General features: G+C 38.3%; 1 protein-coding gene across 2 annotated transcripts in view; it reads right to left on the bottom strand.

The window, feature by feature from the left end:
- The window catches only part of ALPK1 (alpha kinase 1), an 873,475-nt gene that overhangs the window by 338,420 nt on the left and 508,039 nt on the right, over positions 1–27,016 (bottom strand). For both annotated transcript variants that reach the window (XM_044061550.1, XM_044061549.1), the window contains exon 6: positions 26,807–26,866. In XM_044061550.1, the coding sequence (XP_043917485.1) occupies positions 26,807–26,866 (60 nt within the window). The remainder of the gene's footprint in view (positions 1–26,806; positions 26,867–27,016) is intronic.

Here is a 27,016-nt window from a genome sequence, read left to right as displayed (position 1 = left end):
GCTTCAAATCTTTGCATGGCCAGTTATGCTATACTGCTGAAGTTATCCTTTGTTCCCCTTTACAAAGGCACCATTAATCCTGTTAAACTACCATAAAACATCAATAACCTAACTATTTTTTCAGAATATCTAATGAGTAAGTCTTATTATTCCAAAAGTCTCAATTCTGAAGCAAATAGAATGTGCATTTAACGTAATACCTATATCAGTATATATTGTACACACATATATGGGTCTGCTTCAAAGAATCGAAATGCTACATTGTCGAAGACCACTTTATTGAGATGACATCGCCGAAACCTCTAAACATCGAACACCCGGAACAGCGAAAAGTAACCCTGGGAAGAGAACCACTTGGCCACCAGGACAACAAAGCAAAAACGCAACAAATAAAACCCACCAAAGTGTGGGCTTCACCCTCCCCAACTAAATATACTAACTCTGAGATCACTCTACCTTGGGGAAAGGGCAAGGTTCACCATGGTGACCAAGTGGTTCTCTTTCCTTGGTTACTTTTTGCTGTTTCAGGTGTTCATTGTTTAGACATTTTGGCGATGTCCTCTCGATAAAGGGGCCTTTGATGATGTGGCATTTTGATCCTTTCAGGTAGAACCATAGTTTTATATAAATATATATATATATATATATATATATATATATATATGTATATAGATATTATTACACACACACACGTATATATATATATATATATATATATATATATATATATATATATTAAACACACAAACATATATTATTTCACACACACATTTATTATCTAGCTATATAAATAAATTATGATAATAATAATAATAATAATAATAATAATAATAATAATAAATACATTCCGATCAGGCCACAGTACCACCACTTGACTGCTTAGTTTCACCAATATCATAAATGAAGTAAAAAATAATGGGCAAATAGTATCCTGTATATTTCTACATATGTCAAAGACACTTGACACAGTATATCACTTACAGCTCTTACAAGAAGTGGCATCCCTAGACATATCTAAAAATATGTTCTCCTGGTTTCATAATTATCTCTCAGATCGCCAACAAAGAGTTAAGAGGTATAATGACCTCTCATCACTACTACTTGTAACAGTAGGTGTCCCACAGGGTTCAATACTGTGTCCACTTCTTTTGTCTGTCTTCTTCACAGGGCAGCCAACCATGTCACCATCATACAATATGCAGATGACTCCATTGTCATCTGTGCTGTATCCTCCCTGCCACAGCTTCAAGAAATAACACAAAGATCTTTCATTGCCATTGAATCGTACATGCAACACTATCAACGCATCCTAACCCCCCAAAAAAACAAACTAATGCTTTTTCTTAATAATCACAAAACAAACAACCTCAACCAACCCTTTAAAATCATCTCATCTAACCAAACATTAATCAAACCAATCTCTGAAACCAAGCACTTGGTTTCACCACTGATAATAGTTTGAAATTTGACAAGTATACACCACCTGCAATTAAAAAAGCTCACATTAAATTAGGTTCTCTCAAAAGAATTAAGCTTTTCTTACCAACTCATCCAGACAAGCAATCGCTAAGACCCACCTAAAATCCACTCTATTGTATGCCTCCCCTAGACTCACTAACCTTAGAAAAACTGACAAACAAGCTAGAAACATGATACGATCGCCAAATTTGCTGCTAACCTACTTCACAGAACCCATCACTGCCTTGATCTTCAAGATCTTAAATAGCTAGAACTTGCCAGCTTATCCTAACCCACTCTACAATTTATCTACCTGACAAATGCCCAACCATCCACAACCTGATACAAATCCACCCTAACAATAGGACCCTCAAATCCTCTAACAAATTACTTCTAAAAGTTACAAAATTCAGCAACAGTTTTGGTGACTCCCTTTATACACATCTCATTTCTAAAGCATGGAATTGCATCCCTCAGAATATTCTAAATACCAGTAAACCTTTTCAGTTCAAAAACTAGATAGACATTTAAATGATAACTGGATATGCTCCTGCTCCTCACCAAGTTGAACAATTTTCCCAGCTGCTTTCCCAAACTGCAGTCTCTTCCTATCCTGAGTCTATCAATTTAACCAACTACAAATACAACTACAATCTTGCTAAGCCTACATCTCCAACAAAACAACTTCCTGCTCTCTCTAATCAGCCGCCTTACTATCATTATCTATTTGCCTGAATCCACATTAAAATCTCTGTTTGCTTCCATAAATGATGAACATTGTATACTAGCATACTGTAAATGATGTTGTATATATCTGATAATGTAAGTATGAACTTTAATTCTTGTAACCGAAATTATTAACTTGAAACTGTACTTTTGTTTTATTTTATTTTCTCTTCAGCTATATTACTGTATTATTGTTATTATTGTCATTTCTGTACTGGCTTAATGTAGATGGTAAGAATAGACAGGATCAGTAAATCTGAAGCAGAAGGGTAGATTATGAACTCAAGAATGGATACATTCTTCTAATTCACAAAAACAAGACAGATTTCCTTACTTTTTAATACACAATGTTAGACTGGGCATTGACCAGTGTTTACATATTGATAAGGCAGCACTGTGGTATTCAGTACCCAAAATGAGGAAAAATAAAACAAAATTGATTTGTTACTGCAATACTGAACACAAATGAAATAGGCACATGCCATTATCATAATGCTTAGTATACACCTGGCTAATAACATCTTTAGTTATCTGTTGTTTTTCTGTATTTGTTTTGCTATGTGTTTTCAGCAGACTAAAAGGTTATTTCCTTGTTTCAGATGTGCTGTTTTTTATCTCCCTGTCCACCAGACTTTGTCCAGTGGTTTCCCATCCTGCATTACACTAAGCTATTCCTTCCTCCCTAGGGTAGAAGGCAGACATTTGGGTCGAGAACTCTACAGCCCATTTGTTCCCCAACCAGAAGTCTTTACCAGCACATTTGTTTCCAGACAGACAAAAGTCTGGTGGTACGGAGCAGGCCAATCTGCCAGATTTGGTGGACTGTGTTTCCCTAACCCCTGCACTCCAATCCCCCACAGCAGCTCCCTTAATTTTGTCATTTGCAGCATGCCCTTGAGACATGTGTGAACCACATATGATCTCCTTTATGTGACATACAATTGGCAGCATGTGTGTGGTGCAGTGGTGTAGCTGGGAGGGGGGGACAGAGGGGTGGTTTGCCACAGGCGGCACTTTTTTTACTTTACTTGCCGAGGGACTGTCTCATTCAGTTATTAATTAAAAAAAAAAAAAATGTTTTTGTTTTTAAGGGCATTTTTCTTTAAGAATGGTCCAGTCACACACCTGTTGCTTCACGTTTGTGCGTGCATTGTTTCACAGATGCCCTGTTTACAGCCCTATTCTAGGGCACAGCTTTAGTAAAACTTTCCCCTGAGTATAGTGAACAGGTCAGTCAGTATATGTTAAAGCAACTGCTGCTGTATCTGGATGAAGGTTGCAATTTAAAGTACTGCAATAACCTGTTGTTTTATATACATGCCAGTACTGCGAAAACTCAGTATTCTGAGCAGACTCATGTATTTTATTGAGATAATACATCTTTGAATTAAGCTTTGAGGAAGCAATAAAGTTACTCTTTGCATTTTGTAACTTTTTGTAGGATAGATTGGTTTGTGAGCTCTATAGTTCCTTTACATACTGCAATGTGCATATAATGTGCATATAAGCAGTTTCTCTTATTTATATATTTTTGTTTACTGGGGTAGTGCACTGATCAGTATTGACCAGCTTCAGACTCAGCCTTTTCAAGCAAAACAGCCAAGAGATTTGAAGTCTGATTGATGTCAGTTTGTTACATTAAACGTGCTTGATCTACATATCACTACCAAAATCATCTTTAATTGTTAATGTAAAGGCACCTGTACTTCATTTAAACATCACCAAGCAGTTAATAGTATATTAAAGTACTGCTCCATGATACGAAAATTCATTACTTTTTTACACACAGCAGCATATTTTTTAACTTCCTGTTCTAGATTGCTTTTCAATTTCAGGGTGCTATCTGCAGATAAAACTATAAAAAGGTAAACAGAAATAAACTATATTTAACAAAATCATGTCTGCTAAGCCTGTGATATTTTAGTGTGTGACACTGTAAATAAAACTAAGAGCTTCTCTGTGTATTATGCTTCATGTTGTCAACTTCTTGCTAGCGCACAGAAATGGACATGCTTATATAAAGAACTATGGCTATTTCTAACCATCTTGGCTTGCCCTGAACCTCACTATCTTAAGTGGCAACCAACATCAGTCACAATATTTTCTAGTCAACTGTATCACATTTCCATCTTCAGCAGCCATTTTACTTTACACATGCACATGTAAGGACTTGCATTTCTACTTATGTGGGAATTCTACTGCTCCGATAAGAATTAGCATCGAGTAACCTTACACCGGAATGTTCATTCAGCAAGAAGTGACTTAACTGTATTCATTTTGAATAGCACATATCATGGTATAATACATCAATAAACTAAGGCAGGATGTGAGTCATCAGGTAATTTACTCCCTAATGGGATGTTTGATCTTGAGGGCAAAACTCTCTAGTTGGGAGAGAATAAATCCACTAATAATCTTTTCTCTTCTGCCATGGATTATTGCTGTTTTAGACAATGGGCAAACTGTACATCAATACCCTGATTGGCGAAAGTACAGTTGTGTGCACTTACTATAAATGTAGATGTTCGAGTGTATTTACTTTTGCAGTCATCACATTTGGGTTATCCCTGCCAGCCCGAATATCAGAGGCTTAGTATTTCTGCGTCAGTTGCTGTCACTTCAGGACTGATGTCAGGTCATCAGTAGTATAAAGTAAGGCAGCTGACGCCATTACATCTGTTTTTCTTGCCCTGTCAGGAGCCCCCAAGTGGGAGCCAGGATATGATGGAAGAACCCCACCAGTAGAAAGTTTGTTTGTTTGTCTTTCAGCTTTTTCCCGGTAAGGGGTCGCCACAGTGGAACTTCGGTCCGCTAATTGGCAGTAGATTTTTTTATTTTACGAAACGCCAAGGTGCCAGCTCGACGCCCAACCATCAACAAAGGCAAGCCCATTTACGCAAGCATGTCTGAAGAAAGTAAATACCAAGAAGTTCCTTGTAAGGTGAGAGAGAGAGAGAGAAAGAAGAGGGGGATGGAGGGAGGGAAACCAGGACTGCAACAGTGAATACACTCAAACATCTACATTTATGGTAAATGTACCCAACTGTATATGTTCTTCGTGTTTCACTGTTGCAGTCATCACATTTGGTTTGATTTCCAAACCTGTGGAAAAGACTGGAGGCAGTCAAGGAGACTAGGGGCTGGCTACGATGCCCTGCAAGACTGCAGTGGCAAAGCCTGCCCTGAATTTGGAGAAGATAGGCAGGTGGCAATGCTTGGTGAAAGTGTGAACAGATGTCCAGGTGGCAGCCTCCAGGATGTCCCTGGTGGGGACTCCTCTGAGGAAAGCTGCAGAGGTGGATGCTGCTCTGGTAGTGCGAGTGCTGACCCCCTTAGCGGGAGGTTTTCCATGTTGCTTGTAATAGAAATGGAAGCAGTATGCTACCCATTTGGAAATGGTTTGTTTGGAGATGGCTTTGCCCTCTGCCCCTGCAGGAAAGCTGACCAGTAATTGATCAGTCTTTCTGAATGATTTAGTCCTGTCTAGATATAATCTGAGATGTCTGTACACATCTAGAGAGTGCAGGAACATTTCCCCCTTGTTTTGTGGGTTAGGGAAAAAGGTGGGCAAATTAATGGATTGGTTGAGAACCACACTGGACACCACTTTGGGCATGAAGGATGGGTTAGTCCTGAGGGATATCCTGTCAGCATGGAAGATGATGAAGGGATCTACAGTCATGAGTGCTTGTAGGGCAGAGACTCTTCTGGCTGAAGTGAAGGCCAGAAGAAGAGCTGTCTTCCAGGAGAGAAACTTTAACTCTGCTGAAGATGCTGGTTCAAAGGGGGGCAGGGTGAGCTTTTTCAACACAATGTTTAGGTCCCAAGCTGGGGTAGGTGCTCTTCTGGGTGGCCTCATGTTGCTAGCCCCTCTTAGGAACTATTTGATCAGAGGGTGTGAGAAAAGGGGGTGCTCAGTGTGGAAATGAGCAGAGATAGCAGAGGCATGATTTTTAATAGAGGAAAAGGAGAGACCACTGTGTAGCAGGTCAGCTAGGTAATTCAGGATGAGAGGTAGAGAGGGCTGTGCCATATCGGTTCCCTTAGCCTGAATCCAGGTGCAGAACCTTTTCCACTTTTTAGCATAAGACTTTCTAGTGCTAGGGCATCTAGCCTCACGTAGAACACTTAGAACCTGTTTACTGAGATTGGCAGATTGATCATTGGTCAGGGAATAAGCCAGGCTGCCAAATTGCGGGTCTGCAATTGGGGATGCATGAATTCTCCTGCCCTCTGGGTCAGGAGGGTTGGGGTCTGAGGGAGATGCCATAGTGGCAGTGAGGACAGGCTGCACAGCAGTGGGTAAAAGTGCTGGCGAGGCCAGTCTGGAGCAATCAGAATTGTCCTTGTTTTTTCCTCCCTTATTTTGATCAGTATCCTGGTGAAGAGAGGTAGTGGGGGAAATGCATAGACCGAGAGATTGACCCAGGGGAAGGATAGGGAATCCCACTTTCCAAACCATGCAGTGATGTTTCCTGGTACAGAACTTGCTGAGCTGATGGTTGGTGTGGGAGGCAAAGAGATCGACTTTTGGGGTGCCCCATTTCTGAGTTATTAGGGTGAAGTTTCTTTGGTCTAGCTGCCACTCGTGTGGGTCCAGAAGATTTCTGATTAAGTGGTCTGCCAGAGAGTTTAGAGAGCCTGGCAGGAATTGTGCTAACAGGTGGAGTTGCATGGCAGAGGCTGTGTGCCAAAGGGTCATGGCCAACCTGCATAGAGGGTAGGAGTGAGTCCCTACCTGCTTGTTGACGTACATCACAGTGGTGTTGTCTGTTTTGATCAGGAGAGCCCCTGGGGAGAGAAGTGGCCTAAAAGCTGTCAATGCGTACTGGACAGCTAACATCTCTTTTTGATTGATGTGCAGATGGATTTGCTGTGGGCTCCACTGGCTCTGTATGCACCTGCCGTCCAGGTGTGCACCCCAGGCATAGTCTGATGCGTCTGTGGTGAGGGTCTGGATGGTGGGGGTGGTGAGAAAGGCAGACCCTTGTTGTGGAAGCATGCTGCTGCCCACCAAAGAATATCTTTCCTTAGGCAAGGTATCATTGGTATAAGAGTCTCCAGGTCTTGAAACTGTTGACACCAAAGACTTTTTAGGTACCACTGAAGTTTCCTCATATGCAGTCTGGCATATGGAATGAGCAGAATGCATGACGCCGTGAACCCCAGAGCTTGCAGGATTTTCCTTGCAGATAGTGGCTAGTTGAGAGAAGTAGGCTGTCAGGTAAGTTTGCTTTGCTGGTGTAAGGAATGCCATCTGGGATGCTGTGTCCAGGCTTGCTACCAGGAATATAATCCTTTGGGTGGGTACTAGTTTGGATTTCTTTTCATTGATAGTGTACCCTAGGGAGGTCACTAGGGACTTTACAAAGGCCAGGTCCTTGAGCAGCTTTTCCTGACGGTTTGCCTGAAGTAGGCAGTTGTCTAAGTATGGGTAAATTTGGATATTTCTTTGTTTGCAAAAGGCAATGACGGGAGCCAGACATTTTGTGAAAACTCTGGGAGCAGTAGATAAGCCAAAGGGAAGTGATGAGAAGTGAAAGTGCAGAGATCCTGCCCTGAAAAGTAGATATTTCCTGCATGATTACCTGATAGGAATGTGGATGTAAGCCTCTTTTAGGTCTAGGGTGGCTAGCCAAGTATTCTTGGACAGCATGGGTAGCAGTTGCTGGAGGGCGAGCATTTTGAATTTTGGTATCACCAGGAAGGTGTTCAGATTGGATAGCTTGAGGATGGGGCACCAGGTGCCCTCTTTTCTTGGTACCAGGAAAAGTCTGGAGTAGAAACCTTGGCCTATCTGTTCTGCAGGAACGTGCTCTATTGCCCTCATAGAGAGAAGAGAAAGCACTTGTCTTTTCGCCTCTGCCCACTGGCTTGGAGGTAGATCTGGGAACCCTTTTGGGGTTGGAAGAGTGTGGAAAGAAAATTTGTACCCCTGGGACACTGTGTTGAGGACCCAGCGGTCGTTGGTAATGGTGGCTCAGGTGCTTGCGTGGAAGGAGAGTTTTCCTCCTAGGGGCAAGTGCAGGTGGGCAGAGGGAGGGGTGGGGGAGGAGAGTCATTATGAGTTCTTACCATGAGGGGGTGGCTTTGAACTCCCTGGTTTTGAAGTGGAGGAACTCCACTGTTTTAATCTCTGCATTCCCTGTGGCTGCTGTCTGGGGGGGGTCTGCTTTCCTGGGGTCTGGGATGAACTGACCTGGTGGGGGCAGGAGAGGACCAGTACTTGGAGGGGCAATGCCTGCTGTGGGTGGCTGGACTTGTAGGAAATCCTTAACTCTCTGCATAAATTTAGCTTTTTCTTCCATCTTTTTTAAGACCTCCTCTGCCTTGGCGCCAAATAAGTTGTCTTTGTGCAAGGGTGCATCCAATAATTTAGATTTGACATGGTCTGGCAAGGGCTGTTCCTTAAGCCAAGCATGCCTTCTAAGGACAGAACTGGTGACTGCTGCCCTGCAAGAAGCTTCTAGGGCATCAAAACCACAGTGTAAGGTGTGCTTACTTACTTGACTTGCAAAATGCATTAACTCTTGTAACTCTATTTTCCACACAAGCAGGAAAAGAAGACTTTTTTTGTTTGAGGAGTTCCATGGTATGTTGCTGAAAGTTTTTCATATGGAACTGACAATTTAGTGCTCTGATAGCAAGAGTAGCAGAGGTGTATACTTTTTTACCCCATTTGCCTAGTGCTTGGGAATCCCTATCTGAGGGGGTGGGATTCTTAGCAGAAGTTGATTTAATTACTTTAGGCCCTTGAGAAAAAAACCTCATGGTCAACAGTAGGATTTTTGAAAAGAAATTTGAGTGAGTCATGGACTCTGTAATACCAGTGAGGTTTTCTGGGAGCAAGAGGGAGGGTGTCAGGAGTCAAACTGGATTCCATGAAAACATCATCCATAACATCCAGGACTGGGGGAATGGCCAGAGGTCTGTGCAGTGGAAGATCTACGCATTCTCTGAGTCTCTTTTTAGACTGAGGGTAGTCCTGACATTCTCATTGGAAATGCTCCCTTAAGGTATGAAGGGTTTCCCCAAAGGAAATGTCCTCGGGTGGAGAGGGTGAAGTAATGGATTCCTCTGCATTAGAATCGTCATAAGCAGAGAGGGGTTAAATGTCTTCATAGTCAGATGCATCAGAGTCATCAGACTCCTGTTCAGATAAAACTACTGGGGACAAATCTCTTTTTCTTTTGGAAGGGGTATCTTGGCTTCACCTGATCAGCATGATAAGGTATTCTGCCATTTTAAGCATTTGAGACTGAGGCAAGGAAGCAGATGCCTGAGATTGGGTCGTCGTTTTTTTGGGTGTGGTTCACACCCTTGGCCGTAGAAACTCAGTAGTTTTTGAAAGAATGGTAGATGCGAAAGAAGTCGGTTTGTGTTGAGAATCGGTAGTGCAAAGTACTTCCTCAGTAGCCGGTGCCTATTCATTGGCTCCGGACCCATCAAAGGTAGTGACAACCACAGGATCCTTAGTCGTAGAAGAGTTTTGCAGCATACCGGACTCCGAAAGGGTCTCAGTAGCGGCCTGTGAATCCACAGGAGCGAGCATCAAGGGCTGCGGAAATACCTCACTGAGGACCGGAGAACTGATGACTAGCTTAATGGAAGCGTTGTTAGTAGGTTTGGACCTGAGTGGTCTGTCCCTGTCTTTAGCCTTACATTTTTTCAGAAGATCTGCTGTTGGATGGCTTTCCAAAGCCATATCAGAATTCAAGGACTGTAAGCGAAAATATGTAGCTACAATAAGGGCCTGACGATGTATAGTTCTGGCATTAAACAAAACACAAAAGCGACAGCGAGGGATGTCATGGTCTGGGCCTAAGCAAGTGACGCAGTAAGAATGAAAGTCTCGGTGTGGTATTTGCTTTCCACAGGCGAGACAATTGTTAACTTTTTCTGACCTCGGTTAGAGCAAGAAAAAAGGATCCCCAATGGGGTACTTAGCTTTAGAAGACTTCAGCTTCAATTCAGAAGACGAAACTCAGGTAGCAGCTGACTGGCACTCGTGCGAACTGCTTCTGCTTTGCTTTCCTTGGCAAGAAAGACTGATGTAATGGCGGCTGCCTTACTTTATACTACTGACGACCTGACGTCAGTCCTGAAGCAACAGCAACTGACGCAGAAATACTAAGTCTCTGGTATTGGGGCCAGCCGAGAGCTACCCTGGCAGGGATAATCCAAATGTGATAACTGCAACAGTAAAACACGAAGAACATTGAGCGTTCTCCAGCAGGGTATTAATGTTCAAGTAATGTCTGCTGAAAAGAACGAGTCCAACATTTCATGGCAGGTTATCAAGCCATCTTGGAGCTCGGACTGAGGAAATGGAACAGCAGCCATTATTTTACGCTCACTAAGCAGTGTTTTTGCTGTTTAGTGAGTGTAAAATAAAAAAAAGAAGACAAAAGGGCACGTGTGTGTGTGTGTGTGTGTGTGTGTGTGTGTGTGTGTGTGTGTGTGTGTGTGTGTGTGCGCGTGTGCATGTCAGTGAGAGTGAGCAAGCCATTATTTTACACTCGCTAAGCAGCGCTTTTGCGTTTTAGAGAGTGTAAAATAAAAAAAGAAAAAAAAAAGAAAATGCAGCATGTGTGTGAGAGTGTATGTGTGTATGTAAGTAAGAAAGAGAGAGAGAGAGAGAGAGAGAGAGCAATCATGTGTGTGTGTGTGTGTCTGTCTGTGTGTGTGTATTTCTGTCTGAATGTGTGTGTGAATGGGTGCATTAAAGCAGAGAGAGTGTGTGTGTGTGTGTGTGTGTGTGTGTGTGTGTGTGTGTGTGTGTGTGTGTGTGTGTGTGTGTGTGTGTGTGTGACAGAGAGACAGAGATGAATGGAGAAAGTGAAAAAGAAAGCGAGAGTGATGTGTGAGTAAACGCATGTATGTAAGCAGAGGAGACTGCCTGTGAGAGAGATAGAGAGAGAGTGAGACTGAATGTGTGTTTGAATACCACTTTTAGTACTGAAGCAGCATATGTAGGATATACACACACTATATATTAAAAATTTTTGTGGCAGTACTGTTAGGTGGAGTGTTTCGCCTTCTGTGGAGCTTGTGTTGTGTAAATTAGAAAGATATTTTGTTTTACCGTAGAGTTTACTGTTGTTTAACATGAATGCTTTTGAAATAAAAGCCACCGATGAGGTGTTTTTGGGATGGATAATGTGTTCTTGCAGTTCCTGGGAGGGCTCTTACGGCATTTGAAGATAAGCACTTAAGTAAAATCCAAGATTTGGGCTAGGCTTGTAAAGGCTCCAGGGCCATTAGCCTAGTACACACCTATGAACATATGAATGGATACTGAGAGTTTGAGAAAGAGGATGAGACAGATCTTGTGTGAGTGAATGTGTGTATGAAAGCAGGCGAGACTCTGTGTGTGTGTGTGTGTGTGTGTGTGTGTGTGTGTGTGTGTGTGTGTGTGTGTGTGTGTGTGTGTGTGTATATGTATGTGTGTTAAAGCAGAACAGACTGTGTATGTGTGTATGGGAGGGAGAATTGGCTACATGTAAAATTGTTGTGTTTCACTTGCTTATGTTTTTTTAAGCACTATATTATTTTTATATATATCTGATTTAAAATACTTCCTCCAACACCATTAACATATACTATAGCAAGTTTGAAACAGTAGGCGGAGGAACTATTTTACATTAAAAATATATATAAAAAATACTATAGTACTTAAAAATAAATAAGTAAAACATAACGCTTTTACAGCTAGCACATTGTCTAAGCACAATAATGCCTTCCAGGGTGTCTCTTAATGTGTAATTAACACCCTTCCAGGGATGTAGAGGCACTATGCTGCTGGGCAGGCATTAATTACACATTAATACATACCCTGTCAGGCATTATTGCTTGCATACCACTGTTTTCTAGTTTAGAATTTAACTGCACAACAGAATCAAACTTTCTTCTTTGAATGTTTTGTTTCAGTTGTATGGGTGCTGTGTACTACATACTGATGTCCTTTTGTGGCTTACATTGGATTGCTGTGACAAGGTAAGGTGACAGCTTTCACCTTTGTGTGTGTTTATATTGGAGGAGGAGTATGAAGCTATGTTTGTTTTATACTGAGATGAGTGACTGTGTAGTGGTCTGAATCACATTTTATGTGTACAGTGCAATACTGAATGAGTTTTCTCTTCTTCTAATATATGATGATGTTTTATTTTCCACCAAATGAAAAAGAATACAACCATATAGTTTTTTTAAAATATTTTACTTATATGGAAATTGTTTATACAGTTGTGAGAGAACTAGTGTGTGTGTGTGTGTGTGTGTGTGTGTGTGTGTGTGTGTGTGTGTGTGTGTCTGCATGCGTGTGTGCGTGTCTGCATGCGTGTGTGTGTGCAAACGTGTTTATGTTTTAAGATTTATGCTGCTTGTGAATGTAACTGCAAAGAGATTGTTATGATAAAAATATTCTCTGTTTACTAGAGTCAGGGTCTTTAGATTTATCAAGTGTGAGGACTGCAGTACTGTTTGTGAGAAAAACACTTTATTTTTCATTGTTTCTGTAGGGAATTATAATGTGATTGGGGGTACATCCGTAGTCAAACTAGAAGCATGCAACATTCCTTATGCCATAACCCATAATGTGTATCTAGGCAGTTATTCATAAAAATAAGTACAAGGCACGGAACTACCGAAATCATGCAGAAAAATTGTTTTCAGATTACTATATATGGCTTGCAAATGAAAACGTGCAGACTACTGAGTACGTAATGACAAATAAATGAAGACAAGGAAAAGTAGGTTGTGATTCATTGCTGAAGGTGAATCAAAGCATGTTTGCATGGTCCTAAATATGTGTGCAAGGGGCCTATGATTTGAAAACAGCCCAAAGATAAACTTTACTGGCCAGATGCATTTTCTTTGAATGTGGGTTTTAGTGCTGTTTCAATGGATGCGAGTTTCAAGGGCAGAGAAGTTTAATGCTAAGTTTGTTTTCATTGTGGGACTTTATTGCTTTATTTAGCAAATGTCTATCAGTGTTTGTGCTATAAAATTTAAAAGTTTTAAATTAAATCCAAATAATCATTGTAAAAGTAAAGCAGAAAACAGTATGCACATTACAGTGCTTATGGTAAATAGGGAGAAATAGCCAAGTAATGGGACACTGGAATGGCTGCGGGGGGTGGGGGGGCTGTGTATGGGGGCCCCATTTGACCATGATTTTGTGGGGGAGGGGTTGGCAAAACTCAAAGACAGCCCCGGGCGGCACAAACTGTAGCTACTCCATTGGTGTGAATACGTATGTTTCCCTGAGGTCCTACCTTGGTTCACGTAGATAATGTTTAATTCAGTTATAATTAAATAGAGTTTATTTCTACACATCATTACATATTTATCTTTATATATCTTTATACTTTAATGAAAGTACTGCTTGTGAGGTTTTTATTAATTTTGTTTAAATTTGCAAATGGCCATTCAATATAGCCCAATTTGTTCATACAAACTGTAAGATGCTCACATTAATGTATGTTTTGAATTTGTGTTGAGCCAGTAAAGCTATGATATTTAACCCTTAGATAGAACATATTAGTAGAGCTAATAATAATGTCTAGTGTGTGTATTTTATCTGTTTATTTCATATAGTTGAATTTACTTATATATATTTTTCTATGTATTATAATATAAATTATGCACTATATATATTTTTACTAATTTATAAACATAAATATGTGTATATATATTTATATCTATTTAAATGATAAAATTTTTAGCACAAGGTATGAATTTTAAAGCTGTTCAATGGTTTTAAATGAATGCATTCTTCTATTGTATACTAGCAGAAAAAGCACACTCTGTAACAGGAACTAAGCATTGAATGTTACTTTTGCAAATGGCCAATTGATTGATTGCTTAATTATTTAATTGTAGTAATGAAGTGGGTATTTGATTATATATAAGCACACAGTTTCAGTTTGATGTTATGGTCTGAAGAAGCGTATTTTCAAATACGCGAAAGCGCTTACCGTTTGTTCATTAAAGTCTTTTATTTTAATTAGCTATCGTGGTGAGTCCGAAGTTTTGTTTTGTTTTATTTCATTTATCTTTTACTGAGGACTCTTTAGCTGGAGTTGGCCTTTTTTCGTCATTGGTGTGATGGTCTTATACTCCATGGGTATACATGTCATACAAGATGTGAGACAAAACAGTCTCCCTCTCCCAAGAACTGGCTTCAACCATTTACTCCCCTCCTCCCAGCCTAACCCCTCTAGCACCTGTGCAACTAGTCAAACACAGGTCATCGGAATTAGAGTCAAGGCTTCATCCTTCTGTGCCACATGGGTGGGCTAGTTTTGAGGAATCATTTTGATCATTTTTGCATTTTGGAATGCAGTTCTTTGGTCAAAATAGTAGTCATGCTTAGTTTGGATTATTGTGGCATTTACTGAATTTTGATCAAGGCTGTATTTGTGTTTTGTGTAAATGTATTAACTCAAGCAGCAGCAGAACGGTTGTTTGTGCAATATTATTGTTTACTGTGTCAGGCAATTTTGCCTTACTCCATTGGTGTCCTACTGGGAGCCAGTATACATAAGTAAGGGCTCAAAAATCACCATCTCATGAATTCCAAATAACAAAATCTAAAACTGCAAATAAAAATTTAATACAATTCTCAGAGTCAACAGTATATAAAAGGAAAGGAGTGTTTAAATGTAGGAACTGTAGTTTTTGCAGAGACCATTTAAAAAGTCCGTGCATTAGTCTGCCTAATATGAACATTTTAATTGCTTGAGCACTTTTGTTGTTTATTATGCTTAATGTTTTCATCACCTGACCTTTTACATAGTAAAACCAAAGTATAGACTCAAACAGAGGATTTACGAACACCAACTGGCTATTAAGAATAAAGATATAAATAATGCATTGCTTACTTATACCAAACTACTGTGAGCATTTTAGGAAATTTGTATTCACAGTTTCAGATTTTGTTACTTGGAATCCAAGAGAAGGTGATTTTGAATCTATGTTAGAGGCCAAAGAGACTTAATGCTAACCATCCAACAGGTCTAAATGATTACCTCAACATTAATGGACAATTCAAAATATGTTGAATAAGATGACCTTTTTAATAACAATAATTTTAAAACTTTTTTCATTTAGCAGCACATTTATGGGACTATTCATCTTGAGATATTTTATTTTGCTTCTGTTATTTCTTAGCCATGCTACCTTAAAGGTGCCTGATGCCATTTGGTCTCAAAAATTAGCAAGGTCAGACTTAGTACCTGGATGGGCAGCCATTTCTGATAGGTCCTTCAGATCACCTGACTTTTGAATTTTTGCATTTAAGCTGATGAATCATGAAAACATTTTTCTCTGATGAACTCGCTGGTTTTCCATATGCTTTTGACATGAAAGTGAAAAGTTTATAAAAAAATAAAAAATAAAAACCTCTAAAATTTGAGTACAACTGTGTTTCCTTTTATTTTTTCATCCATGGACCAGCTTTGAGGAGTGCTTCTGGATTTGTTTTGGAGTTCTCTTCTGGTACCAAAAGATTAGTTCTTGTTTGTTTGGAGAATCAGCTTATCTCACTTAACTCCTGCCATCTTCCAATACCTTCAGTTCCTTATTAATTCTCATTCATAGCCTCTCCCTGGATGATAAAAATATACCTGAATTGTATATAAGACTAATAACATTTTCACTGTTTCCATCTTACTATCCATACTTAGTTTCTCAATTTTTGCATTAACTTTTGTTTCTTCCCACATATCCTTAGCTGTCATACCAGAATCCTTTTTAACCCTTACACCTAAATACCCCATTGTATCCTGCCTCCATATGTATGGGTATTGCTGTGCCAAATTTATATATCAGTACATAGTTTACTAACATAGTGTACATTTTGTTTTCTTTTATTTTATATCCAGAAAGGACTTGAAACTGTCTCAAAATGTTCCACAAACAAAAGTAATTTTCTGTGTTTATCAAATGTGAAATAATATCACCACCAATAAAAAACAAATGTTCTGCAGTACTATATCTTATAGCCTTGAATTTGTGGATACCTTATTTTCTTTCCCAGTGGCTCTAAATATGACACAGGTAGCAGTGGGGAAAAAGGAAAACTTTTGTTAAAACTCAGAATATGAGAACGGAAGTCTCCCATCTTAATTCTTGTCTCTGAACCTTTACATATCATCCGTATTAACTGTATTACTCTTAGGGAATGCAAATGCCACTATAACCTTACTCATAAAATCTCATTTTGCTCTGATTCTCATTGAATGTTTTCTTTGAATTAACACCCAGCAATAGCATTGTTTTCTTACATTCTACTTCCTTCTGGATCATAACAGTTCTATTAATGTTGTCAAATGTTTGCCTTCCCAACCAAAACTACAATGATCCATATCTGCCAACACTGGTAACAGTTCTATAGACATAAGCAGTTTATAATCATGACTTGAAACTGAAAAGGGTCTGTAAGAAGCTGGATGTGACGGTCTGATAAACCACAAACGATGTAACAAACTCGTAAAACTACAAATACTGGAACGAATGAAAGAAGGCACACACAAGACCACAAGTGTAAAATTAAGCGCTTTTCGTTTATGTCAAATCATAAACTTCTTCAGACCGTGACGTGGATGTGACGGTACTTTACCTTTTTTGGTTTTGGGAAACATATTCACCACAGCTTTCTTTCAAGATACTGGCAACCTCCTCCTTTTTAAAATATTATGAAACAAATTTTTCCAGATCTTTATCACTTTCTTCTCTCCTGACTTCCAAACCTCCACAGGAATGACATCTGTTCCTGCTGATTTCTCCACTGACTGATTATACATCAACATTCTTATCTCTTCTGTTCCAATGTTAGATTTAAATTGTTGAGCCTCATCTTTCCCTTCCTTTAGCATAATTAAATCTTCCATAAATGTTTCTATTTGTGCTTTTTCTTGTCTTCCCCATTCCTTTACTTTATACAAATGTTCATGAAATTTCTGAAACATCTCTAATACCTCTATATGATCTCACGTTACTTTTCTTGTCATGTGCTCCCTAGGTCTGGCTACAACTCTTATACTTTCTGTTGGATAAGCTGTTGTGCTAAAAGTTTTTGTTCTTTTGAGTTGGTTAACAGCAACACTTCTAAATCCATACATATTATCCAAATATTCCCTTACATATCCTTTAGCACTCTGCAGTTGCTCATCTTCCTGCTCTGCAAGATTTCCCTTCTTTTGCAATAATTTCACATTTTTCAACTATCTAAGTAATTCCTATTACTTCTTTTCCATCTCTCTCTTATTTATACCATGTTTTTAAACTCCATTTTCATTGTATCCTATTCACTAGCTATCCCTTCTGATGCAATCCCTGTCTTCTGTAACAAGTTTGAAATCACATCCACTACTCATTCCTTAAAATTATTCTCTTTTTAACAGATAATTTAGAAAGTGTTAGGGTCTCATCTTTACATTATTATCCTACAGCTTTATCTTATTTTTTCTGGTGCATGATCTAATACAGTTATAGAATGGATCTCAAAGCTTTCAACTACACAAATATGTTCCTGTGAAATAGAATGTCTGTCTAGTCTAGCCCAGTTATAGTACCTTGGGGAACAATATGTAAATTCTATCAGAGTTCCTGTTACTACATTTACATCCACCACTCCAAATATTTTCATATGCTCTTTCTGAAATCTACCCTTTTCTCTTCTAGGTCCCCTGATATACTCTTCCTACTGTAAATCAGACTCCAGTCCCCATCATAAATAATATTCCCTGCTAAAAGCATACCATTTCTCCCAAAATTCTCTTTAGCTCAATAATAATAATTTTAGGTGGAATATAAATATATGTCAGCATAATCCTCCTCCCTGCCAGTAACTCCTTACTCTCACAAATGTACCACTCTTGCCTTTTCTCCCTCTTCTTTCAATAATCTCTCATTCAGTATTAATACTTCCTTTTTCCTTTGTTCATGATCATCTGCTGAATTTGCATACTAAAGTCTTTTCTTTGTCATTTCACATTTGTATTTCAATCTAAATGAGTCTTCTATAGCTTTACTATTTGCATCCTACATGTCTTAATATATGAACACTCTTTGCTTTTTGTATATATCTGCAATGCCAATTATATTCTGTGTTAATCCTCATAGAACAGACATGCAGATAACAAGCTATTATTTCCACATATAGATAACATTTCTTTTAAATATGTTTCCAGTTTTCAGTCTTCATGCACAAACTAATGTTTGTCAGGCTTCTCATCTATATTTAAAACTTGCCACAATTTCCCAGACATTTTGCTCCAATAAAAATACTCAAAAAACAAAAACAACATTTGTAAACTCCCCAACCCCTTTAAGTTACAACAAGCACATGTCATTTACCTTTCCATGTAGGAGCAGTTTCCTCAAATGAACATAAGCACCACAGGCATTACCTACAGTAAAATTAGGGTTAACCATGCTGATGCTCATGTTAGAATTTATGTTCGCACTTATACAAATTGCTATTGGACATCATCTTATCTCTGTTCACCTTCCAGATGTGAAAAAAAATCTTGCATGTTTTCAGTAAACTTTTATTTTTTAGCCTTAAGAAACATGCACTGGTTACCCTCAGATAAATAAATTGTGCACTGTTATTTTAATGCATTAAAGTACTACATCTGCTGGGGAGGCAATAACTATTCCCTTCCCACAATTTCAAATATAATTTATTTTAATGGACTGCTCTCCAGTTTTCCTTTAAGAGTTAATATTATACCCTGCATATTTCACTCAGAACACACTGTTCAAATATTTTCTGATTAACTGCTGACATCTGCAGACTCACTGTCTTCAACTAAAAGCATTTACTAATAGTAAAATAAACAGCTAGTAATTTTGCAAATACAACACCGAACCCTTGTAGCTTTCACTCAGAACATACTGGTCAGACCTTTCATGATTAACTGCTTGTACCGGTTTGCTCCTTGTCTCAACTGTAAACAGGTAATAACACTGCAATACTGCCAAAAAAAAACTGCCACATTTCATGCTTTTCACAGATGTATCTTAGCTTTCAAGCATATTTGCTTAAAAATCCCATGACTTTAGCTTAAAATAATGCCATTAGTCTAGTCAATTGTCTCTATAAAACAGGAAATTATTATCCTTTCATTCTACATATAATATGGTCAATACATTTTTTACATTCCTCAGCAGTCGAAGGTTACAACATTACATTATTTTTAACTTGTTTCATTACATTCTTTCTTAAGTTGTTACAGTGTAAAGTCTGGATATATTACAATTAAGAAATTAGTACCACCTCACTTTAATATCACTGACATGCAGCAGTCACTGATAAATCTCTCCCATCTCACATTTAAAATATGTCTGACTGCATACTACACAGAACTGGTTTACAATATCACAATATCCCATCATGACTTTTTCTACAAATATTAATTAGGGAAAAATGTTTTTACTTAGTCACTTTTTCACTTCTTTCAGTGTCCTTCCTAACATTAATTACATAAAGTGGTGCTGATGTTTTTGAGATTTCACACCATTTAACACAGTCAAACGTTTTCAGCCACTTCTTGCAGAATCACAGTTAATTTGTTTAAACTATATATAATTGGACTATTGCTTTACAATTCTCCATATATTGTCAGTGGTTTTCTTTCTAATCATCTCATCCACTCAACACTGGCTCTGGCTCAAGCCCAAGGTACTGTTGATTTTTCCAGTCAGATCTTGGTCTTTTTCTGTTACTCAAGTGTTTTTCTTTAGAACAATGGAAGAGGTTTCACTGGCAAAGCCTCTCTATGTACTTTGTTACTGTTGGATTAATGAGAGGTAGAGTCACCTTCCACTTACTGGATCACTCTTTGTTGACTAAGTTTTTTTTATTTCCTACTTAGCTTGTTATGCATCCAAAAATGTCTTTAATACTCCAAAAAAATATTCTTAAGACAGATGGATAGAGCAACATGAATCTCATGTCTGCCTCTCGAGTTCCTCTAACTGCTGGGATAAACTTGCTTTTCTTCTGCCAGGTATATCGTGAATAATCGCTTTACACAAACATTACAGTGTCCACAATTTCTAATACTTTTCCTTTTTTCCAGTTTTGTCAGGAGTAGTTCTTTCTGTTGGTATGATTGCATAATTACTAATATAGGTCCTTGGATGTTTTCTCATTGCCAGATGTGGAGCATGTACACAGTGTGCCATCCAAATTAATAAACTCTGCTGTGGAACACCAATCCCATTGCTTATTTGTACTTTCATAAAATGAATGCAATATATTTCTTTCAGTTTCTCAGATATAGCAGAAAATCTTAGGTTTTCTCTGTGTGCTCTGTCTTCTTACTCTACTATTTTTTGAAATTGTTTATTTCCTCAAATGCTTGGTTTTTTTTTACATATCTTGATGTGAACTAACCCAATTCCTAAGTCAGGGCATAGTTAAAATTCATGAAATTAGTATTATTTCAGCCTTTAGTTAGCCAAAAGTGCTCTTCTCAGCATCCACAATGTACCCAGAATCGCCTCCTTCTGCAGTTCTTAATAGGTTACACGTATTAATAACATGTAGCATGTTTAAGTACAACTGTAAACTCTTTTGTATTAATGTTGTTGTTCCTACTACTACTGGAACTGACTGGGTACCTTTCTCTCATAGTATGTTTCTTTCTGCTTGCAAATCCTGGTATTTTAAGACTTTGTATCTCTTGGTACATAAGACACTATAACTGCTGAGTGTAGCAATTTCAATGAATAATGCTACATTTGTCTTTTTTCTTGGATTACTACATTTGGTTTTCTTTCAACTATTTTCTGAAATGTTGGTAATGGGTGATTCCATGCGACATAAACTTCATCAATGTTGATAATGCTTTGTGTTTAATGTCTCTAATGCTTCGCAACTATTTCCATATGTGTTTGCACTGGGGGCAACAGATCAGACCATCTTTCCTTCATGTCATCCTCTGATTTCTGTAGTTTTATCAGCTGACCTAAATAGCTTCTTAAAGCTTCTTCTATTTTCCAAGCCTTTTGGCATTTGACGTTATATATTCCCCTAGTGTCTCACATATTTTACATACCTGTGAGTACATTTTACTTAGTTTTTTCCTCTAAAATACAGAAAGTCATCTCAAGTACTAATGCTGAAACTTGAAATGTTTTTTACTGTACAGCTGCAAGGTTCTTCCCGGCCACAGTTTTTACTCTACTTTTCTAATTGATTTTCTTTTCTTTTCTTTATCCAAAGTTCTTCTTGTTGGCATCCAAGCAAGGTAACACATAGCAAGTAAATTATTTTTTATCAAAACTTATGTTTACTGGCTTTTTTAACAATTTCTCAGTCTCACACTAGTAGAGCTCTAATTTACTTATTACATTTGTTAACCGGGTAATGTCCGACTAGGCCAGGAGCCCATTTTCAGCGGAGGCCCGGGGAGAAAAGCTCCAAAACTGTAACAAATACTAACAAAGCTAACAATACTAACAAAGCTAACAATATTAATGATATACAAAACAAATACAAATTCAAGTAACAGTGTGCATAATATATACAGTGAAGCATTAACAGAGACACCAACACAGTTGCAATTACATGTACAGCAATGGTTCATATGAACCCATGTCCAAGAGTGCAGCTGAGAGAAGATGTAAAATATAAGCAATTCAGCATAGAGTTGAACGGGAAAAGTGGGAAGGATAGAAGCAGTGGGATAAGGGCTAGAGTAAGAAGCAGCAGAAATGAGTGATGTAGTTAGGTAGCTAGGAAGAATTAGCCTGAAGTATGGCAGTAGCAAAGCCAATGATTAGCTAGGTAGTCCTTTAGGAGTTGTTTGAACTCATGATAGTTAGGATTTTTTGTGATGGCCTGAGGAACAGAGTTCCAGAATTTGGCAATTTTGTAAGAAAAGAGGGAGTCGTTATGATAGCTGTGGGAGTGGGTAAGTTTGTCAGAAGATCTGAGTGACCTGAGATTAATACTAGGTTGGACTAGGTTAGAAAGAGCAGTGCAGTTACTGGGTTGGTGGACTATTTTGTGGGCCATGGTAAGTTGATTGAATAATAAAAAGTTAGGGAGTTCTAGCCAGTTGAAATGGGAGAGAAATGGGCAGTGATGAGTCCTGTGTGGCTGATTAGTGGCAAACCTACCAGTTTTGTTGTAGCAAGATTCTAGATTATTAAGGTCAGTCTTTCGCAGGTTTGTGAATATATGGGATCCGTAGAGGAGGACAGAAAGCAGGTGTGACCGAGCAGTGGCAGGCCTGGTGCTTTGAGTAAGGTATGGTTTGGCCCTGTAAAGGGTGCCACATTTGATGTAGACTTTTTTGATTGTCAGAGAAATATGTTTATCAAATTTCAGATTATCATCTACTGTGCCACCTAGAAGTTTAGTCTGGTTTGTGGGTTCTATCTTGGTTCCATTTGAGGAGAGGATTGTGAGATGGGACTGGCATGGTTTGGATTTTTTTTTTCTGAAGACTATTATCTTAGTTTTGTTTGGGTTTGGTATGAGTTGATTTTCAGTGAGGTATTTTTCTATGTCCTGAAAAGAAGTTTGCATTTTTATTTGAAGTTCCTGGGGTTATGGGGCTGAGCAGATAAGTGTAGAATCATCGGCATACTGGACAATGGAGGCTAGTTGATTTGCAGAGCTGTGGTTGTTTGTAAATATACTAAAGAGGAGAGGACCAAGTATAGAACCTTGGGGTACACCGACCGAGATGGGGAGTAGAGGGGAAAGACTGTTCTCCCATTTGGTAGCCTGCTGTTGATTGGAGAGATAGCTATGGAACCAGTACAAGGACGATGAACTAAAATAAGATGAGAGTTTGTTGAGAAGTAGTTGGTCTCAAAGGCTTTGGACATAGCAAGAAAGATGGATGAGACAAGCTGCCCTTCATTTATGAGATGATGAATGCTGTTAGTGAAAGTTGTTAGGGCAGTGCTAGTACTATGTTTAGGTCTAAAGCCATGTTGAGAAGTGGATAATAGGTTGTGACTATGGAATTGGTTAAGGAGTTGATTGTGGATGCATTTTTCTAAGATTTTAGCAAGAGGGGAGAGGATGGCTATGGGATAGAAGTTAGTTTTTCTTCAGAGGGTCTGCCTTTGTGGAGGGGAATGATGTGTGATATTTTTCCAGAGAAGTGGGACATATTGCTCTGCAATAGACTGATTAATCAGGATAGATGTGGGGCAGGCAATAGAAGGGGCATCAATTTTTAAAAATTCACTGGGTAGTTGGTCTACTGCAAGACAGCAGGGTTTTAGCTAGGTTGGGAGAGTTTTTATGCAACTAGTTTGAATGGAAGTAAAAGTGAAGGGGTTGAGATTATCTGGAGTGGGTGTGGAAAGAGTAAGAGGTTGATTTGGCTGTCTACCTAGCAGGGAGGTTATAGTATTTATAAAGTGAGAGTTAATTTGAGTTGCAACAGGGTCAGACTTGTTTGAGGTGACTGCTGCAGGGGCTGGAGTTTGACCAGGGCTGAGGCGATAGTTAATGCTTTGCCAGACGTTTTTTGGGGATATTTAGGTATTTCTGTTGACAGTTTTGGAAGTAAGTTTACTTGTCTGTTTTGATTTGTTTCTTAGCTAGATTCTGTAGTTGTTGATATGTTAAGAGGTTTACTTTATCTTTGGTGGTATGGTAAGCTGGCCAGGCTCTATCTCTGCGTTTAAGTAGCAGTTTGGTGTCATAGGTTAGCCAGGGTAGGTGCTTAGCTTTTGAGTGTATTGGGAGTGAGATTGTTAAATACTTTGAGAATGTTACTGATAGAATACTGAACAGCCAGGTCTAGCTGGAGGTTTCTAAGTAGTGTCCAGTCACATTGCTGGAGTAGTAGGTTAAAGGAAGAGGGGGAGAAGTTTTTCTTGCTACAGATGTATTTGTAAGTGATGTTGCTTTCAGTATGCACATTTTCTGTACAGAAATTAATTAATCTGATGATAAGTGTGCAGACATCTTGGAAGTCCTGGTTAGCTATCCACATATTGTCCCTTATGTGTTTTAGGAAAGTTAAATGAAGTGTGTAGAGAAGCATATTCTAGATCTGTTTTATGCTACTCTGTATTACAGTCTGAGAGATGAAAACTTTAATTTCTACATCAAAGACTTTCGTTAGATGCTACTTAACGATTAAATTTGGGTCTACTTTGGAGGACTGAGGTTGGGCTTATCAAATGTAAACTTACCAAACATACCTTACTGCAACCATAAGAAATGCAAAACATTGTTTGACAGTTTTTTTTTTTTGGGGGGGGGGGGGTGCTGTACCTTCTTTCACTCCCCTGATCTGTAGAGATACTACCTCTGAGGTTGCACAAACTTTTAATAAAGTAAAGCAACATAATACACTATTCTTTACTTTGGTGTGATTTTGGATGTAGCATATCTAGGGATTGGTGGTACCAGGGCAGAGCCCCCACATGGCATGGTGCAGGGGCAAAAACATTAAAACTTCAGCTCACATATTGAGTGTATTGGCACAGTCTACCATGGAGAGGAATAACTGTTTGTAGTACAGTGTGACCAGTAGACTTAAGTTATAACACATCCACAAAAATACAGTCCAACTTTGTTTTGTCCTCTCAGTTAAAATAATATACATAAACCATTTCCATGACAAACAATGAAAAAAATGCATCACTTAATCATGCAATACAGAAGTACACTTTTATTGCATCTTGAGTCCATACTTTTGGTAATTTTCTGCCCAATGCACGGCCTTATATGCAACTCAGATCTTCTTTTAAATTCACCTTATGTCCAAGTCTAGAATAGGGAGCATCAGTTTTTTAAGCATTTTACATATGCGGCTGGACTGTTGGTAGAGAAGGGGAATATGCTTAGCATACAATTAGCATTAAAGAAAAAAATGCTGCATGTGACTATAAAACAGCGTTCTTCAGGAGCGTCCATAACTTGCAAGATGTAAATGGACGGACCCTCCTTTTCTCAGTAAGGCTATTCTTTTCTTCTCACTGTGTCTTTGCTTTCACCTTAAGCCTTCTGATTTTAAGATTTATCATTCCATCCTTACTTCATTAGGCCTCACATGATAAATCAGTAAAGTCTCTTGCATCTCAGGTGTGTGACATGCCTCCTTACTTGGAATAGGTAACTCAGACTACTTATATTATACTATATTATAGAAAATAACTGAATTGTGTGTGGTCATGATATAATTATATTAACTATTTATTATGATGATCTGCTAAAAATATGTAACCAACTCACTTTCCTCTTTTTTTAAACAGGCATTACCTCTCGTTCATTATATTCATGCAAAAGTGTCCCTCTACTAATCTTTCATAACCAGAATCTAAACAATAATATTTATTCTTCAAATGTTTCCCCTCAGTCCCTACTCCACAAAAAATAAATAAATAAAAATGCTTGTTCCCTAAAATCCAAATTACCGTTTCTAAGTATAAGCACTAATGTTCATCTATCTGGCTAATGGTAACCAGAATTTGTCTACTACAGTAACAAAGCAGATATAAACACCCTATTTACAATTGAAGCTTTATCATTCATATTATCGAATCACAGTTTGGTTCAAAGCATGGTTTGTCCCCAAAAAGGAGGTCAAACACTCAGCTGGCAGGGTATCTCAGTCATCATAAGGCAAGATGCCACCTGAATGTAGGACTGGAATATGCAAGAATATAGAACATGCAAAGGAGAATCAGCTTTCATTTGTATTTCAAAAATCAGGTTTTAAATGTCTTGTCATTATTCCAATAAAACATCCTTACTAGTTTCTAAATGGAAACAAAACTCTCTGGTTTACAAGAGTGATAGAGGGGGTATTCAGAAACAGGTAACATGATCGAACACATTCAGACATTCTGCAAATCTTTCCCAGTTTTACGAAATGGAGCTAATATGATTAGATATGCATTTAAAATGCAGGTTTTTGCACTTAAGTACAAAAACATTTATTTTAAATGCATGTTTAGCCACATTCTGTGGCGCTATAAAAGATTTAAAAACAACCAAATAAATTAAGATCTCATAACTATTGCTTTACTAAGCTATCTCTCAATACCCCTTACTATCTATGGTAACTGTTGCAATAAACATTGTGGTTACGGTTGTACAAATGTGCGGAAGTTCAAACAAATAAAACAATTTGAAATCTCAGGAAGGTCACTTAATTTTTTTTCATGTTCACCCAATCAAGCCATTCAGTTTCTGTACAACACCTACTACTCACTTTTTCATAGACTACAGGATGATGTGCAAAATGAATTTGAAGAGAGACATGTACATAGCATACCTACCTGAAGAACTGAAAATGACAACAGACCTAGGTGTAAGTCTGGTATATTTACAAGGCAAAACTTGCACAATTAATGAAGCCTGCTAAATGTTATGTCTGCCTTTGAGGTGTGTGTGTGTGTGTGTGTGTGTGTGTGTGTGTGTGTGTGTGTGTGTGTGTGTGTGTGTGTGTGTGTGTATCATTTTATAAACTCACGTTTGCACAGAATCTGTGTGTGAAAACACATCACAAGCAAGTACGTGTTAGTCTGAGTATGGTAACCTAAGTCACTGTGTACCATACCTAATTATAGGCTATGTCCTTATTCTTATTAACAGAAATTTTGAAGTAAGTCCCAGCTGTTCACTTACCAGTTGCTCCACTGTTGATTATCAGACTGCTAAGAATATATTCAGCTTTTAGGAGTTTACCTATAAAGCAATACATGATTTATAAAATTAGAACTGTCATTATTCAGAATCACCATTCTGCATCTTTTAAGTCATATTTTCAAGAAATTTACAGAAGAAACATTTTAAAAAAAGTATGTTGTATTAATATACACAAGGGCTCCTAAAAAT

The sequence above is a fragment of the Protopterus annectens genome, chromosome 2.part0 (genome assembly GCF_019279795.1).
Source record: "Protopterus annectens isolate FY-2018-M chromosome 2.part0, PAN1.0, whole genome shotgun sequence".
Classification (NCBI taxonomy): domain Eukaryota; kingdom Metazoa; phylum Chordata; order Ceratodontiformes; family Protopteridae; genus Protopterus; species Protopterus annectens.
This window is presented reverse-complemented; position numbering and strand designations above follow the sequence as displayed.